The sequence below is a fragment of the Neophocaena asiaeorientalis genome, unplaced genomic scaffold (assembly GCF_003031525.2).
Source record: "Neophocaena asiaeorientalis asiaeorientalis breed wild unplaced genomic scaffold, Neophocaena_asiaeorientalis_V1.1 scaffold164, whole genome shotgun sequence".
Lineage (NCBI taxonomy): Eukaryota > Metazoa > Chordata > Mammalia > Artiodactyla > Phocoenidae > Neophocaena > Neophocaena asiaeorientalis.
In genome coordinates, this window is record NW_020173727.1 from 1,014,105 (window position 1) to 1,039,699 (window position 25,595).

A 25,595-nucleotide genomic window follows, 5' to 3' on the forward strand; every position below is an offset into this window, starting at 1 on the left:
CAGATGTGTGGTGGTCTGTCTTGGAAGTGAGGAAAAGTACAACTGAGCAGGGAGGCCTGTCCGGGGAACCATGTGGATCGCTGTGAGGGGCTCCTGCCTGTTCTGGGGACCAGGCCCCCTGTGCTGGGTGGGAATGTGGGGTGTTGAGCAGCACGTGCTTTCAGGAAGCAGGCAGGGCTCTCTAGTGAGGTGGGCTCCACAGGGCTCCGTGTCTCTGCTCAGCTGAGCTCCAGCAGAAGCTTAGGGAGGCAGGGGAGGTGTAGAGCTGCAGCTGCTGTCCCGCTTTCATGAGAGGGCAGGACTCTGTCCCCGGCTGCAGGCGCAGGGACAGCTGGGCTCAGCCCCACCTCACGGAGGACAGCCCCAAGTCCAACGGGACTGGGCAGACACTGGATTCTCCCATCCTCTGCACGGAAACAGTGACTTTCACTGCAGTGGTGGAAGGAGAGGAACGGGGCTCCTTCTACTACTCCTTTAAGGTGAGTTTCCTGCCTTCCACTCTGAACACTGATTTTAAGTCATAAGACAAAGTAGAATGCTAGACTGAGTTAAAAGAGTGTAGCCAATATTGTGAATTAGTGTAGTTTATTTTCTTTACTGAAAAGAGTTTAAAACAAAAAACTGATGATCTAAAGCAATGAATTTTTCATACTGTGCAAGGACCTATATTGTAATTTCTTAAGAGTACTGGTGGGGTCTGTCGTTGGTTTGTTTTGCTGCTGCTGCTGCAAATGTGTGAATCATGAGTAACATTCATGAGTGGATGACTTTTTAATTTTCCCCTTTTCCTTAGGTGAAAGCACTTTGAATTGATCCTGTAGTAGTGCTTGAAATGTCTGTTTCTTGTAAGGGTTACTGTTGTGAGTTTTTTGCTAGGAACATCAGAGGAGTGGAAAGCCCACATTGCCCAGGACAGTACATGATGCAGTGAGAGACAGCGCTGAGGAAGGAAGGCAGGATCACACTTTCTTTGTTGAGTCTTTGCATTGAACATCAGTGAGAAATAGGGTCTTTGACTGTAGTTGGTGATGTCACTGTTTGCAACAAGTTGCCCTCCTAAAACAGATGCGGAAACCGGAGTTCAGTGAGTTTCACCTTCAAAGTATCCAAGGGCCACATTGAGGAAGATGTCCTCATTAAGCTAATACTGTTTGCTCTTCTGAACAAGACTGTGGTCAGGAACAAACCAGGCATCTGGAAAACAGTGTCCTGCTTCTTGCATGGGAATGCTGGGACGTCAGGTTACTTCACAGGCTGCCTGATGGTGCTTTCAGTTGTTACACTAGTTCCCAGGGCTCAAACTGGTCTTTTATACCAAAAAGGAAAATACTTCAGGAAAAATTCTAGCAGTTTTTTTTTTTTTTAATCCTCTGGGTGTTCTTGAAATTACTATTTTTTACTGACAAAGTAGAATTGCTGTAATATCCACGTTGGAGCTTTGCTTCTTTGCCAACACTCAGAATAAAACTTTCAGCAGGGAGCTGTCCCGGGAGCCAGCCTCACTGGTGCTGGAGAGACCAAAAGACAATATAGCAAAGCAGAGCCGAACAAGTCACTTGAGCTGACTGCACGGGACCTATCCCTAGGCACCACCTCCTAATGCATGAATGCTCACACACAGCCCAGCTGCCCGGCTCCACGACAGAAAATAGAAGCTGAAATTGGAGTTTGGGGCCATTTACTGTTGACTGAATAATCCCCTCTATGAAATCAGCCTGCAGGTCCAGAGATTCTTAGAGAAGCAGGCTTTTTGCACCCAGGAAACACACCACTCCTCTCAGCGATGCTGCCTCTGCAGCCTCTTTGATATTGATAGAACATGACAGCAAACAGAATGAAGAGAGACGGGCCACTGCAAGAGGGATGATAATCAGCAATAAGGCAGTTGTTCTGAGATTCAGGCAATAATCATTCTCAGCTGAAATCTCATTTGCCATTTTTTGAATACAGCTCCTAAGGGGATGTTCTGAGTATGTGGACAAACAAATCCCTGCTCAGTCTCTTCTAGTGTTTGTACTCTGTGCTAGCAACATCATCTCCAGGCACTAAGGAACATCACATCGTTTTCATCTCATTTCTATTAATAAGTTTTCTCTCAAGAAATTGGACCATTAGACAAGGAGAGGAGCAGAAAGAGAGTAACTATGTTTGGCCAGGAGCTTAGAATGTTGTTTCCTTTTTTGAGAGGTATAATCATTCATTAAAACAGTGATTTTTAGTTACGCAGAAGTCAGTAGTGGTGTTGGTGGGAACTAGCTTAAGTGTCTTAGTGTAACTTTTTCCATGGTCCCCTTTGAGCACAAGCAGTTTTGATGCACTGTTGATACAGAAACAGCTCTGATGCACTCTTGTTCCTCTTGTTCTGATGAAAACTGTCACCCTTTTATCCTACAACCTTCTCAAGAAGAAAGTCAGAAATGTGCTTCTTTACTGTCACCCAAACTTGTCCTTTTCATCCACTGCCTTTTCCAAAAGCAGTAAAAATGTCATCAAAATTGAAATGGTAACAGCCTTACCAGAACTAATAGCAAGAGCAATAGTCATACCCTTCATTGGCTGTGGGCTTTCCTGGTGGCAGGAAGTTTTCTAAACGATTTTTGCGAAGTATCTCATTTAATTCTCAGCCCATGTTGTATCTTCCCATCTGGAATTGCCTTCCATCTTCACCTGTGTTTATCTAAATTCTTCCCACTCTTTAAGGCTCCTCTTGGGTTGCTTCCTCCCTGAAGCCCCCCTGACCCACCCCTCCTCTGAGTTCCAGTAGTGTCCTGGAGTGTACCTCTCTCCTTGCCACTTAATCCAACACTCCTTAACTGCTCTTGCAATAAGCATCAGGTAAATGGGTAACAGTTATTAAGCTCCTTGAGTGAAAGGAATGCCTGATGTTTGTTTCCTGTTTTCTCCAGAAATGAGCACCATGCTAGGCTTACTCATAAACACTTCCTGCATAAATGAAAGGTGGTGTTCTGTTTCTGTCCACTGTCTACATGTTGTCAGACTGGGCAACAGGAAGTTTGCTTTCTTAGTGACGGAGGTGGGGGTCTTGTTAACTGCCGCTCCACACATCAGCCCCTGCCCTGCTGGGTCTCTATCAGCTGTACTCACCGAGGTCTTTCTCTGCAGGTACATTCAGCTCAATCTATTCCATTTCTAAACCAATGTGATGAAGGTAAGTTATAGTTGCCAGCGGGTGGGTACGGAAGTAGCTGTGCCATCATACCTCGTACCTGGTTAAGCCCTGGAGAACCCATACCCACCCCGTTGCCGCCTTACCTAGCCTCAGCTGCCTTATTGAGTCTTCATGCCTGGACTTCTAACCTAGTTACCAACGTAGCCCTGTACTTCTCTGAACCCAAAGCTCTCTTGGCAGGAGGCAAGACACCCCTGTCTAGATCTTACTAGCCCCTTCTTCACAAGCTCAGAGCCTTTTCTTTCTTCCCCATCTCCATCTCCAAATTCTTACACCTGCTCCCCACTGCTCTAACCTACTCTGTCAACCTAAGTGTGTCCTTGGATATCAGCGGGGAAGGCAGAGGGGAGTTCACCTCCCCCTTCCTCTATCCTGGGCTTCACATGACTAATGCTCTGTGGTCCTGGGTTCAAGGTTCTCAGCTCAGGCCCCAGTTTCCTTCACAGTTTCCAGTTTCTCATATGTTCAAGGTTTCATCCAGTTCACCTCCTCCATTCCTAGTCCCCAGCATTAAGCAATTATATGGGCTTCAAGAATCTACCAGATGCTTTCAAGGAAGATGGGACCTGGCTCATCAGAAAGTGAATGGAGGACCTGAATATAAGCGTGCCCAAGTGGAAGACAAAGATGAAACTCTCTTCTTAATAGCCTTTAATTTTTTTTTTGTTTTGTTTTTTTAAAAATATTTATTTATTTAGGCTGTGCTGGGTCTTAGTTGTGGCACGCAGGCTCTTTTAGTTGCGGCATGTGGGATCTAGTTTCCTGACCAGGGATCGAACCCTGGCCCCCTGCATTGGGAGCGCGGAGTCTCAACCACTGGACCACCAGGGAAGTCCCAAGAGCCTTTAATTTTGACTGTGAATTTGTTAGCAATGTTTCCTGAATCCGTGATTCTTAACGATGAGAAAATTAATTCAAAGTAACAGGGAGGGAAACCTGCTTGAATTAGTAAATTGCCGAAATTATAAAATAATGCAAATGAACTCAGTTTTATTACTCTCAGGTGAGGGGAGAAATATGAACCAAGACTGTGAATATATCACCTGAAGAAGATCTTTTATTGAATCTCCTTCAGTGGGTCATTACAAATGATATGCAATTAGTCTAACTATTGTTTATATGTAAATGGCTGCTTCTAAGTGCTTGAGGGTGATTGGACAGTTTGTTGCCTTTGTTTTGCACCCTTTGCTTGCAGTCTTACTGTTAATTTTGTTAACACACCCTTCCTCCATTAATATAACAAAAGCAAATTCCAGTTCAACCCATGCCCCAATTATTTCACACTAAGCTTTAGGAAAAGCTTAATTTAAGAAGCTTAAGTATACTGTGCTTGTTTTTATTATATTTAGGCTGACAAGTCATTTCTAAGAACTCTCTCTACCTACTGTGTACCAGCATTTTCACCTTCAGTGACTGTCACTTCAGCTCCTCTCTGCCCACTTGCCTGCTTCCCTGAACCCTCCTCTTGTCCCATCACAGCCCTGCAGGACTTGCCTGTCTCACTTCCTGCTTGGACCCCAGGACAATGTCAGGGATGCCCTTCCTGGAATCCAGGAGCCCTCAGTCCTAGACCTCCCAATGTATCTCCTGCAAGTTATAACAAGGGTCTTGCATTTACATTTTTTTGTCCTTTTCTAATCAGTTTAACTCAGTATGTTCGAGTTTCGAGAGTTGAATATTGTGGCTGTTCATAGGGAAATTACTACTAATTTTGCCCAGTTAGATAATTATTAAAGAGCTGCTATCACTGCCTTTTTCTGCACACCACTTTCCAATCCCTTGCCCTGGGCCAGCTCTACCATGTTCACCTTCACTCCATGTCCTTGAGAAAAGCACGTGTGTCATCTGTTGGCTCCACAAGGCTGTTGTGCAGTTCCCAAGCTATGTACTCTAGCGTGTGAGAAAGGGTAACTTCCTTAACTAACTTTCTCTTTGGGTCACTAATATATCTGATGCCAGGAAACAATCCTAGTTAATTCAGAGTAAACTCAGAATTGCAGAGTTTTCCAGCCTGTGAAGGGTTTTCCCACTTTCTGACTCAGGAAAGGCATCTAAGCTCTAGGAATGATGCTTCTACAGTGTGTGTGTTCACATGTGTGTGGTCAGAGTGAGGGAGGGAGGCTGACCTTGGGAGGAACCTGGGCAAGTTGGCGTCAGCTAAGATGAAGAGGACTGTCTGGGCTTCATAAGTGGTCATGCTAGTTCCACACCCTTGTCTGGATCCCCGTCTGGCCCGGGTCAGACTGCACTGCTTTCTGCAGCAGCATACCTTTGTCTCGTTTCCTTCAGGTACACGGGTGCCCACATTTCCCTCTTTCCCTCTCTCAACTTTGGCTGAATTTCTGGATCCTTCCTGGGAATAAAAAGTTTGACTGCTTCCCTCCCAAATTTGGGCTGGTCTTCTCTCTCCCCATGTGGCCATCGTATCTATTCAACTCCCACGCCATAAAAATCTGGGTAAATCCCCAGGGGCTGCCATCCCCTGGTTCCTATACAGTAAGTGTAGCTCAGCACCCTTTAATCCTGTGCTCGCAGCCTTGGTCTCTTCCTCTCTTTGTGGTAGCCTTATAAGGGGCCAATACAATATCCTCTCATATTCTGTACCACTATCGTACCGTCTGACACTCCTGTCTCCTGCTGCCTGCTTTCTCTCTGGTGGGGAAACGGACTTGACTGTTTTCTGACAAATTTATTATTCCAGACACTCTGCTCTGAATGCTCAAATGACACATCCTCTTGCAAAGGAAAAAGACACTTCTCTTCAAGCTACTTATGATATCCTCCATGAGGTATTTTTGAAAGCCCCGGGCTGACTTGTGTCTCTTTGTCTGCACTGCTGGAGTAAAGACTGCCCTGAAGGCAGATCGGGCAGAGCTCTCTGGCTGCCTGGACTCTGGGAGTTTTTCTCAAGGAAGTAGAAAGGAGCATATCCATTAATGCTTCAAAAAAAAATGTCACCCCGTCATCCTTGAAATAATTTCCTGTTGATAGAGTGGGTAAGAATGTTTCGAGCTATGTTCTCAAGTGGACAAGAAATGTAACTTTATTTTCTGTAACTGAACTTAGCTTCTCTCTGGACCTCTCAGTCTAGCTGATGGCAGAAGAAGTAGCCTAGTCATCCCCAGGTAAACTCAGGCTCTCGACTCTTCCCCATCACTGTAGAGAGGCACAGGCTGGAAAGTCGGACTGCTGGGGTCAGGTCCCAGTGCCGCCACCATCGAGCTGTGAACTCGGGGAAGTTTGCTTCCATCTGTGCCTTGGTTTACTTACCTGACAAATGATTCTGAGAATTAAGTGTCCTTCAGAGGGCTGTTGTGACAAGTTAACCCTGAATCTCAGTGGTTTAACACGTCAAAAGTTTATTTTTCTCTCACGTCCCAGTTGCAGGCAGATCAACTTGTAGCTCTGCCTTCTAGCACAAGCAGTTTCCAAGGGAGATGGCAAAGCTTCTCTTATCTGCTTTGGCCTGAAATGACACATGACTGACTCCGATTCCATTGGCAAGAATTAATTAGCTGATGGGCATAGGAGATGTAGCTTAACTGAACGCCCCCAGTGAGGGGAACATAGTACACTGCTGTAAAGCTTGGTTTGACCTTCACCTTCTGCACAATAAAACCCAAACTCTTCAGCCTGGCCTTCTGGCTCTGCACAGTCTGACTGGACCCCCCCCCACACACCCACCTCCCATCTCCTCTCCTCTCCTCCTGTACCATGCTGCACTGAATACCATATTCCAGGGAAATATTACCTTTGGCAGGAATGCCTTTCTCATAGCTTTTTCTTCTGATATCACATCTAAGCTCAATTGCCCCCTCATCTGTGAAGAATTCAGATTGTTTAGTAGATCAGCATCATCACTATTCTTATGCTTCCAAAGCACTTCAAATCTCTGTGCAACAAGATTCATCTCTTGACATGCATGTCTGCCTACACATACACAGACATACGTGTGCACATAAACATAGACCAACATACACACACACACACACACACACACACACACACACACGTCAATCATTTTAAGGCAGCTCTAGATCCCACTACCCCTAGCGTAGTGCCTGACACATGGTAGACAAATGGTCAAAAAATATTTTGTTGAATGAAAGGGCATATCAAGAAACAATCTGTATAACAAGTTTATTCCTAAGGTCTCAGTAAATTCGTGTGAACGCATTAGAGTGGATGGAGTCTTAATCCTTATTCTACAAGCCACTGGGTTTGAACTTAAAGGTACCATGATTTTAGGGAATTCCTGACACCACAGCATGCCCTATTGGCGGGGAGGATGCATAGACAGGTCATTAGACCTGAAGCAAACAACATCCAAGATCTGTCTGTTCCCCTTCCCTTGCCACCAGCTCTGGTTCCACATCTGAGACCTGGAAGCCATCCACTTCTGAGACCTAAGACATCGGGCAGGTTTTGGAAAAGGGTGTTCACATTCACATCCCTGCTCTCCACTTATGTGTTCTGATGCCTGATTATAGAAACTCAGCCACAGAGATCTTCTGCAAAGTGCAGAGGGCAGAGGGCACCACCTGTGGACAACAAGATCTGCTCCAGTGGGGTGAAGTCAGCCTTGTCTACTAGAATCTCAATCAGGTAGTCACACATCGTTCCTGTCTGCTGCCTCTGGACACTTCAAGCAGAAAATGTGTCTCTGCTGTGAACAGTGAGACTACAACGGCTTTCGCTGGGTGGAACCCTATACTAGGGACTAGGGAGCCAAAGAGGATTTATCACTGTCCTAAGGGGCTGGGAAACTAATGCTTTCATTCAACAAATATTACTAAGGTGATTTCAGCCTTTTAAATTCTTAACAACTATAGATAAACATAAATATTTCTCTCTCAATTTAATTTCAAAATAAATTAAATATCATATCTAAAAATAAGTCAAAATATAAACATGCAGAATACAATCTTCTAAACTGTATTCGTTTCTTCCCCATATGTCATGTACCCCTTTACCTTACCCAGTAGAGAATCACAGATGGGCTTGACTATTACTTTAGGCACTGGGGTTTCAAAGATGAACAAAACAGGTACGTCATTCTCAGACAATTCTGTGTAATGGGGGAAAGAGAGAGCCAATAATTATGATACAAGGGAAGAGAATGCAGTCACTTAGATAAGGGGAGAAAAGACAGGGGTGAGGGGGAAGTGACAGAACGAGGCATACGCAAATTAAAAAGGAGGATTTCCACAGAACTAGAAGAAAAAATTTCATAATTTGTATGGAAACACAAAAGACCCCAAATAGCCAGAGCAATCTTGGGAAAGAAAAAAAGAGCTCGAGGAATCAGACTCCCTGACTTCAGACTATACTACAAAGCTACAGTAATCAAGACAGTATGGTACTGGCACAAAAACAGAAATATAGATCAATGGAACAGGATAGAAAGCCCAGAGATAAACCCACACACAATCTAAAAAAAAAAAAAAAGAAAAGAATGGTTCTGAAGAACTTAGGGGCAGGACAGGAATAAATATGCAGACGTACAGAATGGACTTGAGGACACAGGGAGTGGGAAGGGTAAGCTGGGACAAAGTGAGAGAGTGGCATGGATATATATACACTACCAAATGTAAAATAGATAGCTAGTGGGAAGCAGCCGCATGGCACAGGGAGATCAGCTCTGTGCTTTGTGTCCACCTAGAAGGGTGGGATATGGAGGCTGGGAGGGAGATGCAAGAAGAAGGAGGTATGGGGATATATGTATAGCTGATTCACTTTGTTATAAAGCAGAAACTAACACCATTGTAAAGCAGTTATACTCCAATAAAGATGTAAAAAAAAATAAAAATGAAGTGGGAATTAAAAAATAAAAGGAGGATTTCTACATAGAAAATCAAGTCGCTCTTCATTGAAGACAGGTAAACAGAAGCTTTGAATTTAGATAAAAGAGAGAGATAAAAAGACCCAAGTGGACCATTAGACTAAACAATATGGAGTTTTTTCCTTATAGGCAAGAAGAAATCTTTGAAGTTTTATTAGCAAAAGTGTTAGCAGTGAAAACTGTGACTGAGAGAGATTAATCAGGCTGCAGAGTGCTGGATGGGATGTAGGGAGGGGACACTGAGGAAAGAGAGTCAGTTATAATGACCCAATGAGTGGTGTCAGTGCTCAGACAAGGATTGCCATGGGACTTCCTGTCCAATCATATGCAGGTTTGGGGAATTAGAGAAGATTGGCAGAGGCAGGGAAGGACGATGACATGGGGGCTCAAATTGATAAGATGATTCTAAAATGTATGTGGAAAGACAAAGGAAATTGAACAGCCACAACAATTCTCAAAAAGAATAAAGTTGGGGAACTCACACTAGCTTGTTATGACTTACTATAAAGCTACAGTGTGGTATTGAGGAAAGGATAGACAACCAGAAATGGAACAAATAGGGAGTCCAGAAATAGACTCAATCATATACGGTCACTTAATTTTTGACAAAAATACAAAGGCAATTTAATGGAGAAAAGCAAAATTGTTGCTGGAATAAATGGATACCCATATGTAAGAAGGGAACCCCTGCCCAAACCTTACACCCCATAAAAATTAACCCCAAATGGATCACATACCTAAGTGTAAACGCTAAAATAAAACAAACCTAAAATAAAATAAAAAGACAATATAGAAGATAAACTTTGTGACCTTGGATCAGGCAAAAATTTCTTACATACAACACTAATGGCACAATCCATAAAGGAAAAATTTATTAAATTGGACTTTGTTAAAATTAAGAACTTCTATAATTTAAAAGATGCTATTAAGAGAATGAAAAAGCTAACCACATACTAGGAGGAAATATCTATAAACCACAAATCTAATAAATAATTTTTATCCAGAAGATATAAATAATTCTTAAAGCTCAGTACAAAGAAACAAAAATCCCAACTTAAAACAATAGGAAACTTTCAAACAGATATATCACCAAATGGTGACTAAGCACATGAAAAAATGCTTAACATCCTTGATCACTGGTGAAATGCAAAATAAAACCTCAATGAAATACCACCACACACTTATTAGAATGGCTGAAATAAAAATATACTGATGATATCAAGAATTGGCCAGGGCATGAAGCAACTAGAACCAGCATACATTACTGATGGCAAAGCAAAATGGTAAAGACAGTTTGGAAATTTTTGCCATTTTCTTATGAAGTTAAACATACATTTATTATACAACTCCAAAATTCTACTGCTGGGTATTTGCCCAAGAAAAATAAAACTTATATCTACATAAAAGCCTGTATGTCAATACTTATACTGGCTTCATTTGAAATTGCCAGAAACTGGAAACAAATGTCCAGCAGTTAGAGAATGGATAAACTGTAGTACATCTATACAATGGAATATTACTTGGCAATAAAAAGAATAAACTTACAGATACACAAAACAACATGGATGAATTTCAAATGCATTATGCTAAGTGAAAGGAGCCAGACTCAAAATGCTATAATGATTTCATTTACATGATGTTGCTGAGAAAACAAAACTCTAAGAACAGAAAACAAATCAGTGGTTGCTGTGAAGAGGTTGACTACAAAAGGGCACAGGCAACTGTCTTTGGGTTATCGAACTATTCTACATCTTGATTGCAGTGATGGTTAAGTTTGTCAAAATTCACAAAACTAAGCATTCAAAGGCTGAATTTTCCTCTGTATAAAGTATTACTTAATAAAAAGTATTCTATAGCGATGTAACTTTCCTCAAAGCATGTTTCATTTAAAAGTTGTAAACCCCCAAGTGACAGCATAGTGGAGGTAATTCTACAACCCCCAGAGGACCTGAAACAGGATACAGATTTAGAAGGTTAGTACGGAATTCAAGATGGAGGAGCCTCCGAAAGCACAAAGTATGGATCAAAATAGACAGAATAATGAAGTTCTCACTCCACATAGGTATTGCTTAAACGTCACCTCCTCAAGAGTCTTTGATTTAATGACATTATATGTCTATGCATTTGTTATCTATCTCATGGTGTCTACAAACTATGCTCCATGAGGACAGGAGCTGTATCTTGTTTTATCACTTGCCTCCAGTGCCACCAGTCATGCCTTGACAAGACCCTCAGAGAGTCTTGAAGAGTCAATGAACCCTATCACAGACTTAGCACTGTGCTAAGCATAAATATTGACAAAGAATTCAGGATATAGCTCCATGAATGTTTTCCAAGGGTCCTCTTTATTCTACTTTACAAGTAGACATCAACCATTAGCCATTTAGCATGAATCTTTACTATATAATATTTAGTACTAGTGAGGAATATTGAGGATGCTACCAAATTTTGGAAAACATCAACAGCATTGGTGAAAGGAGGAACTACATGAGCCTGGAGAAGGGGAAAGTGTGTTCAGGAACAGGTCCTGAATAGACTCCTGTAAGACAGCAATGCTGTTTGTTTGACCCCATAGTTAATCTCAACATCCTTCTCACTTTCCCAGCTGAATACTTCCTTGTAGTAAAAGGTAGCACAGTTTGAGAAACTAATTGGAAGTCTATGAGATTTCTGATAAAGGTTTCTCTCTTTTTTTTCTTTCTTTTTGATAAAAAGAGAAAGACATGGCTGGAATTTTACTTCCTCCCTTGAATTCAGATACAATGCATGGAGCTGCAGCAGCCATTTGCAAACACAAAAGAAAAGCTAAGGCAATTTCAATGAGTTAGGACAGCAGCTAATTATCTTCAGATTTCTTATTATGTGAAAAAAATAATTTTATTTGTTTAAGCCATGGTTAAGTGGGCTTACTTTTACTTTCGAGCTGAACACTTTCCCAAGCGATACAAATACCAAGTGCAAAACTACACATTTAAGAGTACTGAAGCCAAGCCGTTGAAAGTGAGAGTCAAATAGACATTTCATATATTCTACCTTTGGGTGGTGCAGGGCCTGGCTCTTCTCATGTTTCTCATCCTGCTATTTTCTAGATTACAAAGGTATTGAACAGAGTTTTATAAACAGTGATTCAGAATGGATTGTATGTTTCCGAGTAACCAAGGAAGAGAAAGTTTCTCCCCCTTCCCAAAGAAAAGAGCCCTAAATTGTTCAGAATTATTCTTCACATTTCAGATAATGACCATGTGATTCACTTAGGTAATGCTATGAAAAAAAAAATACTAAAAGTACTTTTAAAAACACTAGTTCAGGGCTTCCCTGGTGGCGCAGTGGTTGAGAGTCCGCCTGCCGATGCAGGGGACACGGGTTCGTGCCCCGGTCTGGGAAGATCCCACATGCCGCGGAGCGGCTGGGCCCGTGAGCCATGGCCGCTGAGCCTGCGCGTCCGGAGTCTGTGCTCCGCAACGGGAGAGGCCACAACAGTGAGAAGCCCGCGTACCGCAAAAAAAAAAAAAAACAAAAAAAACACTAGTTCAAAAAACTACCCAAAACAATGGCTCATTTTTTCATGATGGCTCAATAAGAGGATTTTTATTCTTCTCCCTGAAGCACAAGGAATCACAACCCTTCCTGACAGTTTAAAACAACCAAGAAAAGTGTGAGAAATGAGCTGTGGACCCTAAACCAATACTATATGGTGCTACCCCGACCGCATCACACGGTTTCTCTGGACCCAGGCAGCTCAGCTGTGGAAGCAAAACAATAATGATGTCCCTGCAGGATGGTGAAGAATGGAAGGAGTCACATCTCATGTGAAAGGTGAAGTTTGTGGGGAGAGAAGAAGGAGGATGATCATGGAGAAGTTCTACTCACTAATCTCTTGGGAGGGTCCCCCCAACCCAGAAGGGGTTAGGGGTGAGGGTGGGCTAATGCCCTTCTCCTCAAAGACCAGCCTCACAGACTCTTCATCTTCCCACACTCTCCACCCATCCAGACTATTACCCATTCTTAAAGGTACACAGAGCAGAAACGTCCCCGGACTCTTCCTCTTTTTAGTTCCATTGATAGTTCTCCTACAGATAGAAGTAGGTGGTTGGAGAGAAATAAGAAGCAAGCATAACCTTGACATGATTCACAGGAAAGTAAAGAAACCTGTTTAATTCTGCTTAACCTGAATTTCCTAAATTTATTTGACCACATAACATTACAGTATTACCTCTAATTATACGCACCATGAAGACAATGTCCCCTGGAACATACCTCAGAAAAGGCTCTGCAACATCGTGTTGAGAGGTCCAGAGAGGTAAAGTGATCTTACCAAGGTCACACAGCGATTAAATGGTAGTCAGGACAAGAACCGTAGTCTCTAGAAAAAAGTCAGAACTCCTGGTCGGCTTGTTGAGAGGATCATGAAAATAAGAGGGTACTTTATAAACTAGAAAGCACTAGTCAAATTTAAGATAGCAATAACTCACAATGCTAAGCATTACTGAAGTATATAGAATATTTGAATAAATGAAAAGGTATGTGGTGCTTCAGGATAGGAAGACTAAATTTTGTGAAGATGTCAATTCTCTGCAAATTTCTTAATAATGTTAAAAAATTTAATCAAATCTTCAATGTGACTATTTTAATTTGACAAAATAACTTAAAAGCTCTTTTAAAAAAGGTAAGAAAAGCTAAGAGATTTGAATACAGATGCTAATGAGGAAGAGGGATTTTTCTCTATCAGTTATTAATAAATATAAACCTGCATTAAGCAAAACATTTTAGAATTAGCACAGTAATTGAAAGATTAATAATAAATAATTTGCCCTGAAAATAAAATCCTAGTACATATATGAACTTACTACTACAAAGACACTGCAAAAATTAGTAAGAAGAAATGAATGTTTTGGCAATAAGAGTAGTGAGTGGATGAGTGATGATTCTTACCTCATGTAAAGTTGTAAGATCGATTTCTGTTGGATTTCGTAACTAAGTTTTTACAAAACAGACAGCAAAAAGCATAATTAGCAGAGTAATTTTGGGATGAGCAATAACTTTCTAAGCCTAACAATAAAAATGTAAGGGGAAACAAAGAAAAGTATTTTCAATAAAAATAAATATATAATATTTATATGTACATAAACATAACATTACATATTATAATATGAAATAGTTGTACTACAACTATAACATGACTAAAGTCCTTAATATATAAAAGCTCTTAGAAGAAAAAAGATATTTCTAACAGAAGAAACAGGCAAAGGAAATAAAAAGAGTTTTAGTTTAAATGCCGACTTAATGTATAAAAAAATGTTATTTGCTTGTGGTCTGAACAATTCAAACTTAACCATGAAGCATAATATAAGACATATCAAATTAGCAAGGATTAAAGACAAATGTTACAAAAGCATGTGACAGTCTTGTAGACTGTTGGTGGGAAAGTAAATCGGGACAACTTAACCCAACTTTTCTAGAGAGCAATTTGGTAATATACAGCAAGCATAAACAGCACATTTACACTTGGACTTAGTAGGTCTACTTGCAGGATTAAACCTTAAGAATAGTAAAGAAATATTCAAGGAAACTTTAGACATAGTCATTTGTGTTAGATTATTTCATTGAGTACATATCTGACAGTAGAAAAGTGAAATTGTGACACAGCCACAGGATGGAATATTAAATATTATGCACCTATAATAATCATTGTTCCTTATTCAATGTTAAACTTTTTAAAAAGCACAATAAACTGCATATATAATATATTCCAAGTTTTACAGATATATAAATACCTATTCATATCCAGATATATAGCCAGAAAATATAAAAAGGAATATACCAAAAATGGGAAAGTGAGAAATTCTCTCTGGCAGATGGGGTTTTGTCCTTGCACTGTTAAAATATTTCACTAAATTTTTGACAGTGAGCACCTATTACTTTTATTATCAGAATCAACAAAATAATCATGTAAAATACACTATGTAATGTCTCAAAAATATTTTGCAAGTCGCAGTTCCATGAGAGCAAATGAAAGGATCTATTTCCTCTGCAGACAAATCACAAGGGAGGCTCTAAGAGGCATCTGAAAGCAGACACCTTTGTGATGGTAAAGCAGGCCAAATGGAAGAAGAGGAGGTTCCAGATAATGCACTTGGCCCCCAAGAATCACACATCGAAGGGTCTGAAGACCTGCCAGCGTCTCCCTAGTAATGAACTGTCTGGGTGCGAGAGGGATGCAGTCTTTAAATAATGAAGTTTACACACTTTCAGAGCCAAAGCAGAATTCAGGAATTTAGTGATGAATGCAGTGATTCTCCTAATTCATTTCTTTCTCTCCTCTCTCATATTGCTCCTCTTAGAATTTTTTCCCCACTCTGACCCCCAATTAGTATCTTAATAGTGATTTCTGGATTAAGCATGCAACATGTGAATTATCTATTCCTTTAAAACTCCGTTTTCCAATTGTGTCATTTTTCTATTATCATTGGGATGGGCTGAACCATAAAGTGCACTTGGGCTTCCATGTTAAGTTGAGAATAGTAGGTAGGTGGATTAGACAGAGGCAGGGATCAGGCTTAGAGAATCAACCTGGCCCAGGGCACTAGCCTCTGCTAGGAACCAGGGCTCCTAAGCATAGGCCCAAGGTGATGTGGCCAACTCCATCGAAATCCAAGAGGCTCGGGTGGAGTGGGAGTGATGCTCGGAGTCAGGCAGGTGCCTGCATGTGTCGACTTTGGATAGGCTCCCAGGGAGCCTATGAAGTGACTAATAAGAGGTGGAAGGATTAGTGTTCAACCCTGGGCTGGGAAGGCTTGCATGTAGGGGATCAGATAGCATGTAGGGGACTAGAAACACAGGCAAGAGAATGGGAGGACAGTGGAAACCAAGGCAGATGACCAGCGGTCATTGGATGTACACCAATCATTAGCTTTTTAAATTCTGTTGACCAGCCACCCAACTTAGATGCACAGAAAATGAAGCTGCCAAGAGTAGCAATATAGGACTAGAACCATCTCCCTGGAATCATACAGAGCCCTTCTCAGGCCCCTTTCCCCCACCTGTTCTCATCTACCAGGATGTTCAGCTCCATGCCCTGGCCTCACATCTGCTTCTGTCCTTCCATTTGCTCGCTCCCCCAGATTTCTCCTAGCTACCTGATTTTGAGCCTCCTGGAAGGACTGGAAATGACAGATTGATTGTATCATGGTCTGAGCTGAGATAAGCCCTCAGGGGGAAGCTTCCTTGGACACTTTCCCTGTTGAGTAGCACCTCCAAAACAGAAAACAAATTCCCACAGTGTTATTTTTTTAATTGTGTGGATCATGAGGAAGAATAGTTTCTTGGTATTTTTATTACATAGAATTACTTTGGTTTCTACTACATTGTAGAGATTTGGACCTAATTTATCCAAATGTTAGTGTTCTAAGTTTCAAGGATCTAGAGCTCAAATAGCAATTTAAATGTTAATCTCAGTTCTTGGTACACAGCAGACACTTCATTTATTTGTTCAACAATATTAATTTCTACCTAGACTGGAGCCCAGTGGGTTTTAAGATGATTTCTAGCATCTGTGGTCTGATATACTATGGGAATTCAGATGGAATCCCAGAATTTAATTGCCTCAAAGCTTCCAATGTACCCTATTTGTGATTAATCCGGAGGTCATTTTGTGATTCAAGAACGAATCACAAGAAGGGACTCACATTAAAATGAATGTGGGACATGTGCATTTCTGTTTCTGGTGAAATTCAAGGATTCACTAGTAACCAGAAAGCTGAATCAGCCTGTCATGTAAAGGCAGTCCCTGATTTGCACCAAAGCCTGATATGAATGAGAACAATTAGGCAGTGGGAAGTTAACACTCTAATTAAACTCGAAATATGACCCATGGCAGTAATGATCAAATACTCCAGACTAGTAACTAACCCTTTCTGGTCAGAGTAGAAAGAGCTGTATTGAATAATACAGTTATTCAATATGTCCTGGAGGCTAAACTAAGAAATAAATGTTAGACAGTGAATTGCTTTCTTGTTCAGCCCCAGTTTGAGGGAGCTAAAGTTGTATTCTGTCACCTATGATGATGGTGTTGAGAAGTAGGGCAAAGGTAGTACATGCAATGAGGACAATTGGGGAAGATTCCAGATGGGGAGGAATCTTTTCTCTTGGTAGCAAGTTCTTTTAACTAAGGACAAAGACTCAGTGTGGACCTTTCTCCACTTTTAAAATAGTTTTTAGGACACAAGTCCAGTTTCTCATTATAGGCCTTTCTCTGATCTGTGACCACACTTAACGTTCCTGGATGGTGCCTGTCTGTCATCATTAACCTGAAAGTTTTCAGTCTGCCTTCATGCATACTCTTGCCAAGCAACCTACTTGTTTGTTTGGCTACTTCTACTCATTTCTCAGACTCAACTCACATATTAATTTCTCCAGGATATACCTTTTGACCAACCAGAACCAGTCCCTCCTCAAGTTCTACTACATGTCCCTCATTGGGGATCCTACAGCATCTCCATTACAGTAGTTCACACTGAACATTTTTGTTTACATATATGCCTCTACCACCAGACTAGAAGCTCCCTGTCCTAGCCTTCCTTCTATGGTACTATGGAACTTCTGTGGAACTACGGTAAAGTTCCCAACGTATGTTGAACTTAGCTGCTAGATTCTCAATAAATGTTTGTTGAGCTTGATTATACAGACTGTAAACCAGTATAATCATTGTCACAGCAACATGACTTCAAGGACAGCTTCCTACTTCGGGCCTGAGTATCATTTCTACACCATCGTATAGGTATATGCCAAGGCTCTCCCTTCAGGGTAAATGCCTTCCCCCTCTGGTACACTACATGAGAGATCACAGGATGACACTTAGTGCCCAACTATTGATATTTGGGACCATCTTGGTCCACAGCCCTGCCGTCCGCCTCAACAGACCCAGGCTGTGACAATACTTCCCATTCCATTCACGTTCTCTCTTCTACATGCAGGAGGCCTCCTGCCAGCTGGTCCTACCAGCCCCTAGTCAGAGGGTGCAACCTACATTTCTGTTCAAGACCCCTGTTAAAATGATATTAAGAGCCTTACAAAAATATAAGACTGGAATTAACACCCACACTTACATGCAGCTTTATGTAATTCTCTAATTTTTTTTAATTTAAACTAATTAAATAATAAACTATAAATATATAGTTTATTTATAAATAATAAACTAATTACTTAAATTAATTTAAGTAACTAATTTAAAAGTCTCGTTATATATTTTTTCATAATTGAGTATTAGCAATGAAGGCTATCCTGAAAGTAATCCAAGACGGAATTCCCAGAGGTCCAGGTAAAACAGCTAGAAAATGTGAGTGCAGATAAGTGGTTGTGATGACAATAATTCCATGGTATTTGCAAGGATGTCTCCAAGCTGGGTTACTGGGAGGGTGGTGAAAATGCAGATTTTCCAAAGGGGAATCGGCAGGAGGAGGGGGTCGTGGGGAAGTAGCCGAGGCAGAGGCTCCCATGAGCAAGCCTGGTCCTACCCCCGTGCCTCCTGCTTGACCTCCTTAGTGATTGCTGACCACCTGGCAATGCTTCTGAAGCAGCAGGTAGCGCGAGACACAGGGAAAAATTGGGACAAACTCCTGAATGACAGGTTTCCGATGGTTCAGAAATGGTCACTGCCCAAGGGTCTACAGATCCTCAATCCATCTCATTCCCCAAGTCTAATGAGGCAGCTTTGGGAATCCAAAGCTTTGCAGTCTGCTCCTGCCTATCTCACTTCAGATTGTGTGTTCCCTGTGGTACACAGTGATTCAGCCTCAATGGAATTAGATGCTTTCAGAGCTCTGCTTTTGATATTTCCAACCCACCTAAGCCAATTACTGAGGCTTGGAGCAGACCTCAGAGCCTGATGCTGTGAATGACAGGTGGTACACTGGTCTCAGTGACAGGACAGCAGAGCTTCTTGGACTGCTGGCTGAGAACTGAGGCTGAATCATAACCTTGAGACTTCATTTCCTCTCTTGGGAAGTATGATGTATTCTCTCCTTCCTGTGTTTGAGATATTCATCTTCAACATCACAGAAATAACAGGAACCATAAAATGAAACATAAAAATGTAAAGGGTAGAGAAAGCCCTGTGATCCCTGGGGCAGACGACGCAGCTGCATCTTGTGCAATATTTACGACTTCTGCTGTGTGGAAGCCACACGTTACTCCAGAGTCCATCCATCCAAACACATACTGAGCATTGACCTTACTCTCAGTCCTGGGGAAGACAGTCATGAAACCGACTCAGCTCCAGAAACCCAGCTTCAGACAAGTTTGGGTCAGAAGGAAAATGAAGATCTGTTTCCCACTTGAAAATTGAAAAGAAATGAGGCAGCTTCACCATCTCTGGCCTAATATTCGAGCAGAAAGCCACTACAGTAAGCAGGGCATGGACTTTCAGTCAAGCAAAGCCATGTTCAAACTCCATCTGTATCGCTTATAAGCCAGGTATCCTAGATAGCAACTTCTCTGAGCCCTACTTCCTTACCTATAAGAATGAGGACAGTGTCATCTCATCAGTCAGGCTGTGACGATTGGCAGCCTGACCAGTGAGTACCTATTTACTGAGTACCTATTATACATTACAAACTAAGTCAGTCAGGTGCTAGATTAAAAAGTGATTCGCTCAAATAATGTTAGTTCCTATTCACTCTGTGATTGTTAAAGATACCTTAGAGTTTTTTTGTTTGTCTTTGTTTGTTTTCAGTTTCCGGGACTGCAAAGGAAAAGAGGATTATTATTCCTTGGATTTGAATACATCATGTCTTCCTCTCCAGACAAATCTGACATATCTAGTTTCAACAAGTCATACAGCTAAATGTCCTGTATTTCCTGAGATAATTTTCATTTCAAGTAACCTCTTACGATACTTATAAGTACCCTTGTCCTTGTCATCAACCATATATTCATCCATCAGATATTTATTAATCACTTTCTATGGGGAAGATAAAATTTCAGTCCAAAATGGTGACTCAGACTTAATGCCTGGCCTCATGGAAATCTTTTTGGCTCTGGAAACATATCCCACGGAATCAAATCCCAGGTATCAGCCCCATGGCAGCATCAGCATCGTCAAGAGAACACTGCAATTCATCCCTCTCAAACCAAGGTTGTAATTTTCTGCTCTGCAGGAAGCTGGGGTCACTGCGTGACCTCAGTAACTTGAGGTTAAAAACCAATTAGTCATAATCCCACAACTATTTAACTGAGCTTAAAACAGTCTCTAGTCACTGAAAAATTCCAAATTCACCTATTCCCTCTACTCACTATTGAGCATCTGGCTTGAATTTTTGCCTCACATGACCACTAGGGGGCGTTTAATCCCCAACTATATTCTTAAACACTGGTTCTGAGAATGGTGTTGGTATACCATCCGTACCTGTGGGGAAGAGGCGCAGGTGGAAAGCCTGTGAGGCTCAAGTGAAACTTCAGCAGACTGGAACTGAAAATAGGACAAAGAGGGTAAATTCAAGTATCATTCTTAAAAAGTAGTGAGTTATTTATAAATCACTGCTCAAACCTAAATGTAGTCCATGAAACTAAGAAAGGAGATAAACCAAGTTCTCCAAACCCTCGTATTACCCTGGGATGCATGTGTTTAGGTGTATGTGCAAGCATGGGTTTAAGTATACTATGAATAAATGATCCTACAGCTATGTAATTGTTTTCATACTTAATGACCTTTGTACAACTTGATGAAACAGGACTTAATTTTGGCTGGGTATAATTTATACAATCTACATGTTTTAGTCTCCTTTGTAGTGCCAACACTTTATACTAGAGACAATTCACTGATACTGAATGAATTAACAAATAAATAAACATGGCTCTTGGAAAGCAACAGTAGGGAACTTCTCTCATCTGGAAATTTCCTGGAGCCAGTGACTTAAGGTTGAGATTGTCTTTCAATAGAAAACTCCAAAGCAGAAGGAGTGGACCTGATTTCACAGGATTTGTTCAACCTGCTCCACACACATCATCTAATCCCAAGGAGAACAGACCCTGACCTGTTCACAGAGCACCCTGGGACGCCCAGCCCAAAGCACAGTTACTGCAAGCTCCTAAGAAAAGGCTCAGCCGAGCCAGCACTGACTGCTCCAGCCCTCCTGAGGCTTGACCTCCAAGTCACTGATACAACTAACCGGGATAATTTGATTTGCAGTGTTTCAGACTGGCAAGTCTGAAATCCTTAAAGGATATAGCAGGCTGGAAACTTAGGCTTGATTTCTATGTCCCACAAGGAATTCTTGAGGAAGCATTCCTTCTTCTCTGAGAAACCTCGGCTTTTGCTCTCAAGGCTTTCAACTCATTGGTTGAAGTCCACCCATATTAGGGAGGGTAATCTGCCTTTATTTAAAGTCGAGTGATTGTAGATGTTGATCACATCTATAAAATACCTTCACAACAACCACCTTACACTAGGGTTTGACCAAACAGCTGGGTCCTCTAGCCTGGCCAGGTTGACACATACAATTTTACCATCACAAGGGGTTTCTTCAGGCTCTTCTTACCATCTTCTCCAAACAGAAGCACTTCTCATCCCAGTCTTAGACGTGTGCATTCTTACCAGGACTCTGCCCAGACCTTTTGGGCTGAAGTCTCTTGGCTTCTGATTTCCGACTTGCCTCTGGATTCCCTTGGCTCCCTGTTCCTCACCCACAGCTCAGCCCACCCCATCCTTACGTCCAGCCCATCCTGTTGCCCCGGGATTCTGCTTATTCTGGGCTATGGACTTTAGGTAGATGGAAAGTTCCATTTGAAGGAAGAGTGGAAAACTTTTTATGAAGAACTTGACATTTTAAATGAGTAGCATTCCTGCTTTTTTCATCTTTACTAATTATACACTATTCAGTGGAACTTTAATATTACTATATTATATAATTCTGTCAAAGGAGAAATAGTAAGATAACCCATAATCACACTACCCTAAAATAACCACGCTTAACATTTTAGTATACTTCAGTCTTTTCCCTGCATGTATAATTTTGCAGAGTTGTAATCACACCCAACATACAATTTTATTATGTTTTTCCATTTACCATTACAAGCATTTTTAATGTTGCCACATAATCTTCATGTCTGTCATTGTTAATAGCTACATAATAGTTCACTGAATTGAAGTGCTTTATTTACTTAACTATCCTATTATCTTTCAACAATTTCCAATTTCTTCTTACAGTAAATATGCGTAGTGATTGTAGTGCTCTTTTTCAAACTTAGAATTCTTTCACATAGGCTTAAAATTGTTTGGCAAGAATACTGTGTATACATTTTTATCTCTTGACATATATTTCCAAATGGATCTTTTTAAAGGTTGCATCAATTTACACTGCTGCCAGTGTAAATAAGGACCACTGTGTCTTTGTTCTCTTGAGAGTAGAGCTTTGACAGGTGGGGATAGGAGACCAGGAGGAAGACATTTCAACACCAAAGCCTGAGCCTTGCATTCTGTAAAGTACCCTGATCCTCACTGATACACCAGTTTCGTGTTGCTTTGTTTCTCACAGACTGAGCAGTTGCTAACTCTGTGGGTCCTCTTCGTTTTTACCATTGTTGGAAATGCCATCATGCTGTTCTCTACACTGAGAAGGAAGAGGAAGTCGAGAATGACCTTCTTTGTGGCTCAGCTGGCCATCACAGGTACATAACTGCAGTGTGTGCAGAATTCCAATGGCTCCTCAGTTTCAATTATTTTACCAATAGAATTGGTGTATTATCAGTCCAAAATGCAACCGCAAATTTGGGAGAAATTTCTTTAGGGATATAAAGCTCAAATTTGAATTTTTCTTCCAGCAAATTTAACATATTTAAATATTTATAAGATTCCATTATAAAAATAACTCCTTATACAACAAACTTGAAAATATCATTATCAGTGCTACCAAAGCATTCTAAAGAGTTCTACTTTCCCTATACACAGCAGCCTCCAATGGTTCACTAAGGTGATATTACCATATCATTCCGTCTTATGAGCTTAAAGAATATATCCCAGTAAATAGCGTAAAGGGTAATTAGGATTACCGAGTAAATGCAAAATTCTTGGATGAGGGTATAATAACTTTATTTCACCATATTTTTTTAATTACAGTGTTGTAACCCACATTCTACAAAACTATGTGTTCTTCTAAAGTGTAAGAATTTAGAGGTGGTAAGGATATCAGCTTAGAATTTAAAGTACTGTCAAGAATAATAATAAATGAACTGAAATTTCACCATCTATTGTCAAAAAGAAGAGTTGCATGTTCTAGTCAAATCCATAATCTGCTGTGTTAACCTGGGCTTAATTTCTCACGAATGTTCTAGATAGTCTAGATAGTCTAGATAAATTAATTTGTTAATTCCCTCTGGAAAAACTCAAGGGGTCAGATCAGGAGCATTTCAACTGAAGAATTCTTGGAGAGAGAAAGTTTGCCTAGAGTCTGAGATTAGGCTAACTTCTTATTTAAGGTGTTAAAATTTCCTTCATACACATTTCACCATGATCTCAGATCCTGTAGTAAGCGATTTGAGAATACATATCTGAGTCTTTAGTATGTATAAAAAGGTTACTCTGGTATCAGCTGAAGGATCCTATTCTTTCAGATTTACATAAATTTGATTTGAGTCCCCTATACTATGCTAATGGCCTCTCCAAGATTTCTTCAAATTTTCTGGACTTTATATTTTTAGTCATCACTTCTGGTTCTTACTTGCTAACTCTGCTGAACCTTTGCTCTCTTTTACAGGCATCTCACCTTCCCTAGTCTTTTTTTTTTTTTCTTTTTAAGCCATACTGACCCTAACAGGGCACTCAGCTCCCCTTTCTTTTATATTCTTTAAAATCATCCACAGAAACATAACTTTCTATGTTTAAAAGACTTTGTCAAATGTTTCTGGCAACAGAGGGAGATTGCATTATAGCAAAGCAAATATATTAAAATTGAATATTATATATTTTTGAAACTTTCAGCTACAACCAGTTGTGTCTTTGACTCTCCAATGTTGTTTTATAGGATAACCAAATTTTTTCACATAAACATATTCTTGAATCATCAGATTCAACTGACATCATCAGTGACACACATATTTGGAAAATTAAATTCAGAGACATTAATTCTTGGCTCTTCTGATAGAGAAAAATAAGCGTTAAGAGTTATTACTGGGTAAGGCAATATTAATGCCCTTCATTAAATAATATTTTCCATCATGACTCACCTCCTAAGAGCAGCTTCCTACTTACAGGCCGGTATCCTTGAGTGATTCTTTAAGGAATATTTTGATTTCCATTTAGTAGGTGAATCAATTGGAGTCAGATTCATCTGCACATCTATAAAATCCAGATAATGGTGGCTTAAGTTTACAAGGATTTATTTTCATCTATGTAAACAATTCTGGAGGTAGACGGTCCAGGGCTCATATTTTATTTTCTTATCACTGGCGTCTCAGGCTCCTGTATATATATTTTTACTCTATTAAAGGATTTTCATACTCAAGGTCACCTCATGGTATGGATGGCTCTTGGTTCAAGGTGGTTGCTAGAACTCCTGCCATCATCCCCAGATTCTAGTCTAACAGAAAGGACGAGAGGAGGAAGGACAAGAGGGGCTCATGTCAGATATGTGTCCTCTTAACTGGCATTCCCAGAACTCCCACCCATTCATTTTTGCTTGCATCTCTGGTAAATGCTGGTAAATGTTTTTGTTTGTTCATTTTTAACCCATTGGCCAGAATAAAATCAAGCTTCTTTTCCTAAGGAAGAATGAGAGAACAGAGATAAGTAGCAGTCTCTGGCATAGCTTGCCTTCCATATTTCAGTTTCCATTGAGAACTGAGAAGTTTAGACAATGAATCTCTGTTTGACTACCCATTTGACTGCTTTGAAGGTGCTTCCTCCAGAGTGACATGCTTTCTTCTTTAGACCTCATGTCTTGGAAGGCCAGCACTTCGCATGTTGTCCAAATACTGCAGTGACCCATTGGATGACTGCCCCATTAAGTAGATAAACTCCTATTGTTGACTATTCACATAACCTCCCCCCCACCACCCAGTTTTTGGCTATTATTAGCAATTCTGCAATGAATATTCTCACAATTAAATCTTGTGAGCATTCTTTATTATTTATTTAAGAAAATTTATAGACATGAACTTACTGCATCAAAAGAAGACACTTTTGTGAGCTTCAAACTGGCCAATGTCCTGTTAGGTCACCCAGGATTAAAAGATGATGAAAAATGTCATGGGACAAATGCTCTAAAAGCTACCAACACAGATCCACACTGAGTCTTGTTTAAAAAGGACCCTGAAAACAAAAGCCCTACTGGCTTGCAATAGTTATAGAATCATGACCAGTTCCTTGAGGACACGGATTCTCTTTGTTCGCCTATAAATGTTCTATCTGTACCTACTCAAGTCTAATTTGCTTATTTTTAAAAGGAGCATTTTCTTCCACCCTAGCCAGTGTATCAGAGAAGAAGCCACACCTGATTTGGCCTTTCTTTCCCCCACAGTAATTATAGCAGCACTCGTATTTGTGAAAACAAAGAACACATCATTTACAAGACA

The 25,595-nt window shown here is 40.7% G+C and overlaps 1 protein-coding gene across 1 annotated transcript in view; it reads left to right on the plus strand.

Annotated features, from left to right (window-relative positions):
• Window positions 1–287: 287 nt before the first annotated feature.
• Window positions 288–25,595, plus strand: part of NPSR1 (neuropeptide S receptor 1) — a 128,206-nt gene continuing 102,898 nt past the window's right edge. The window contains 2 exon segments of the mRNA XM_024750761.1: window positions 288–479; window positions 22,562–22,694. Of these exon segments, the coding sequence (XP_024606529.1) occupies window positions 288–479; window positions 22,562–22,694 (325 nt within the window).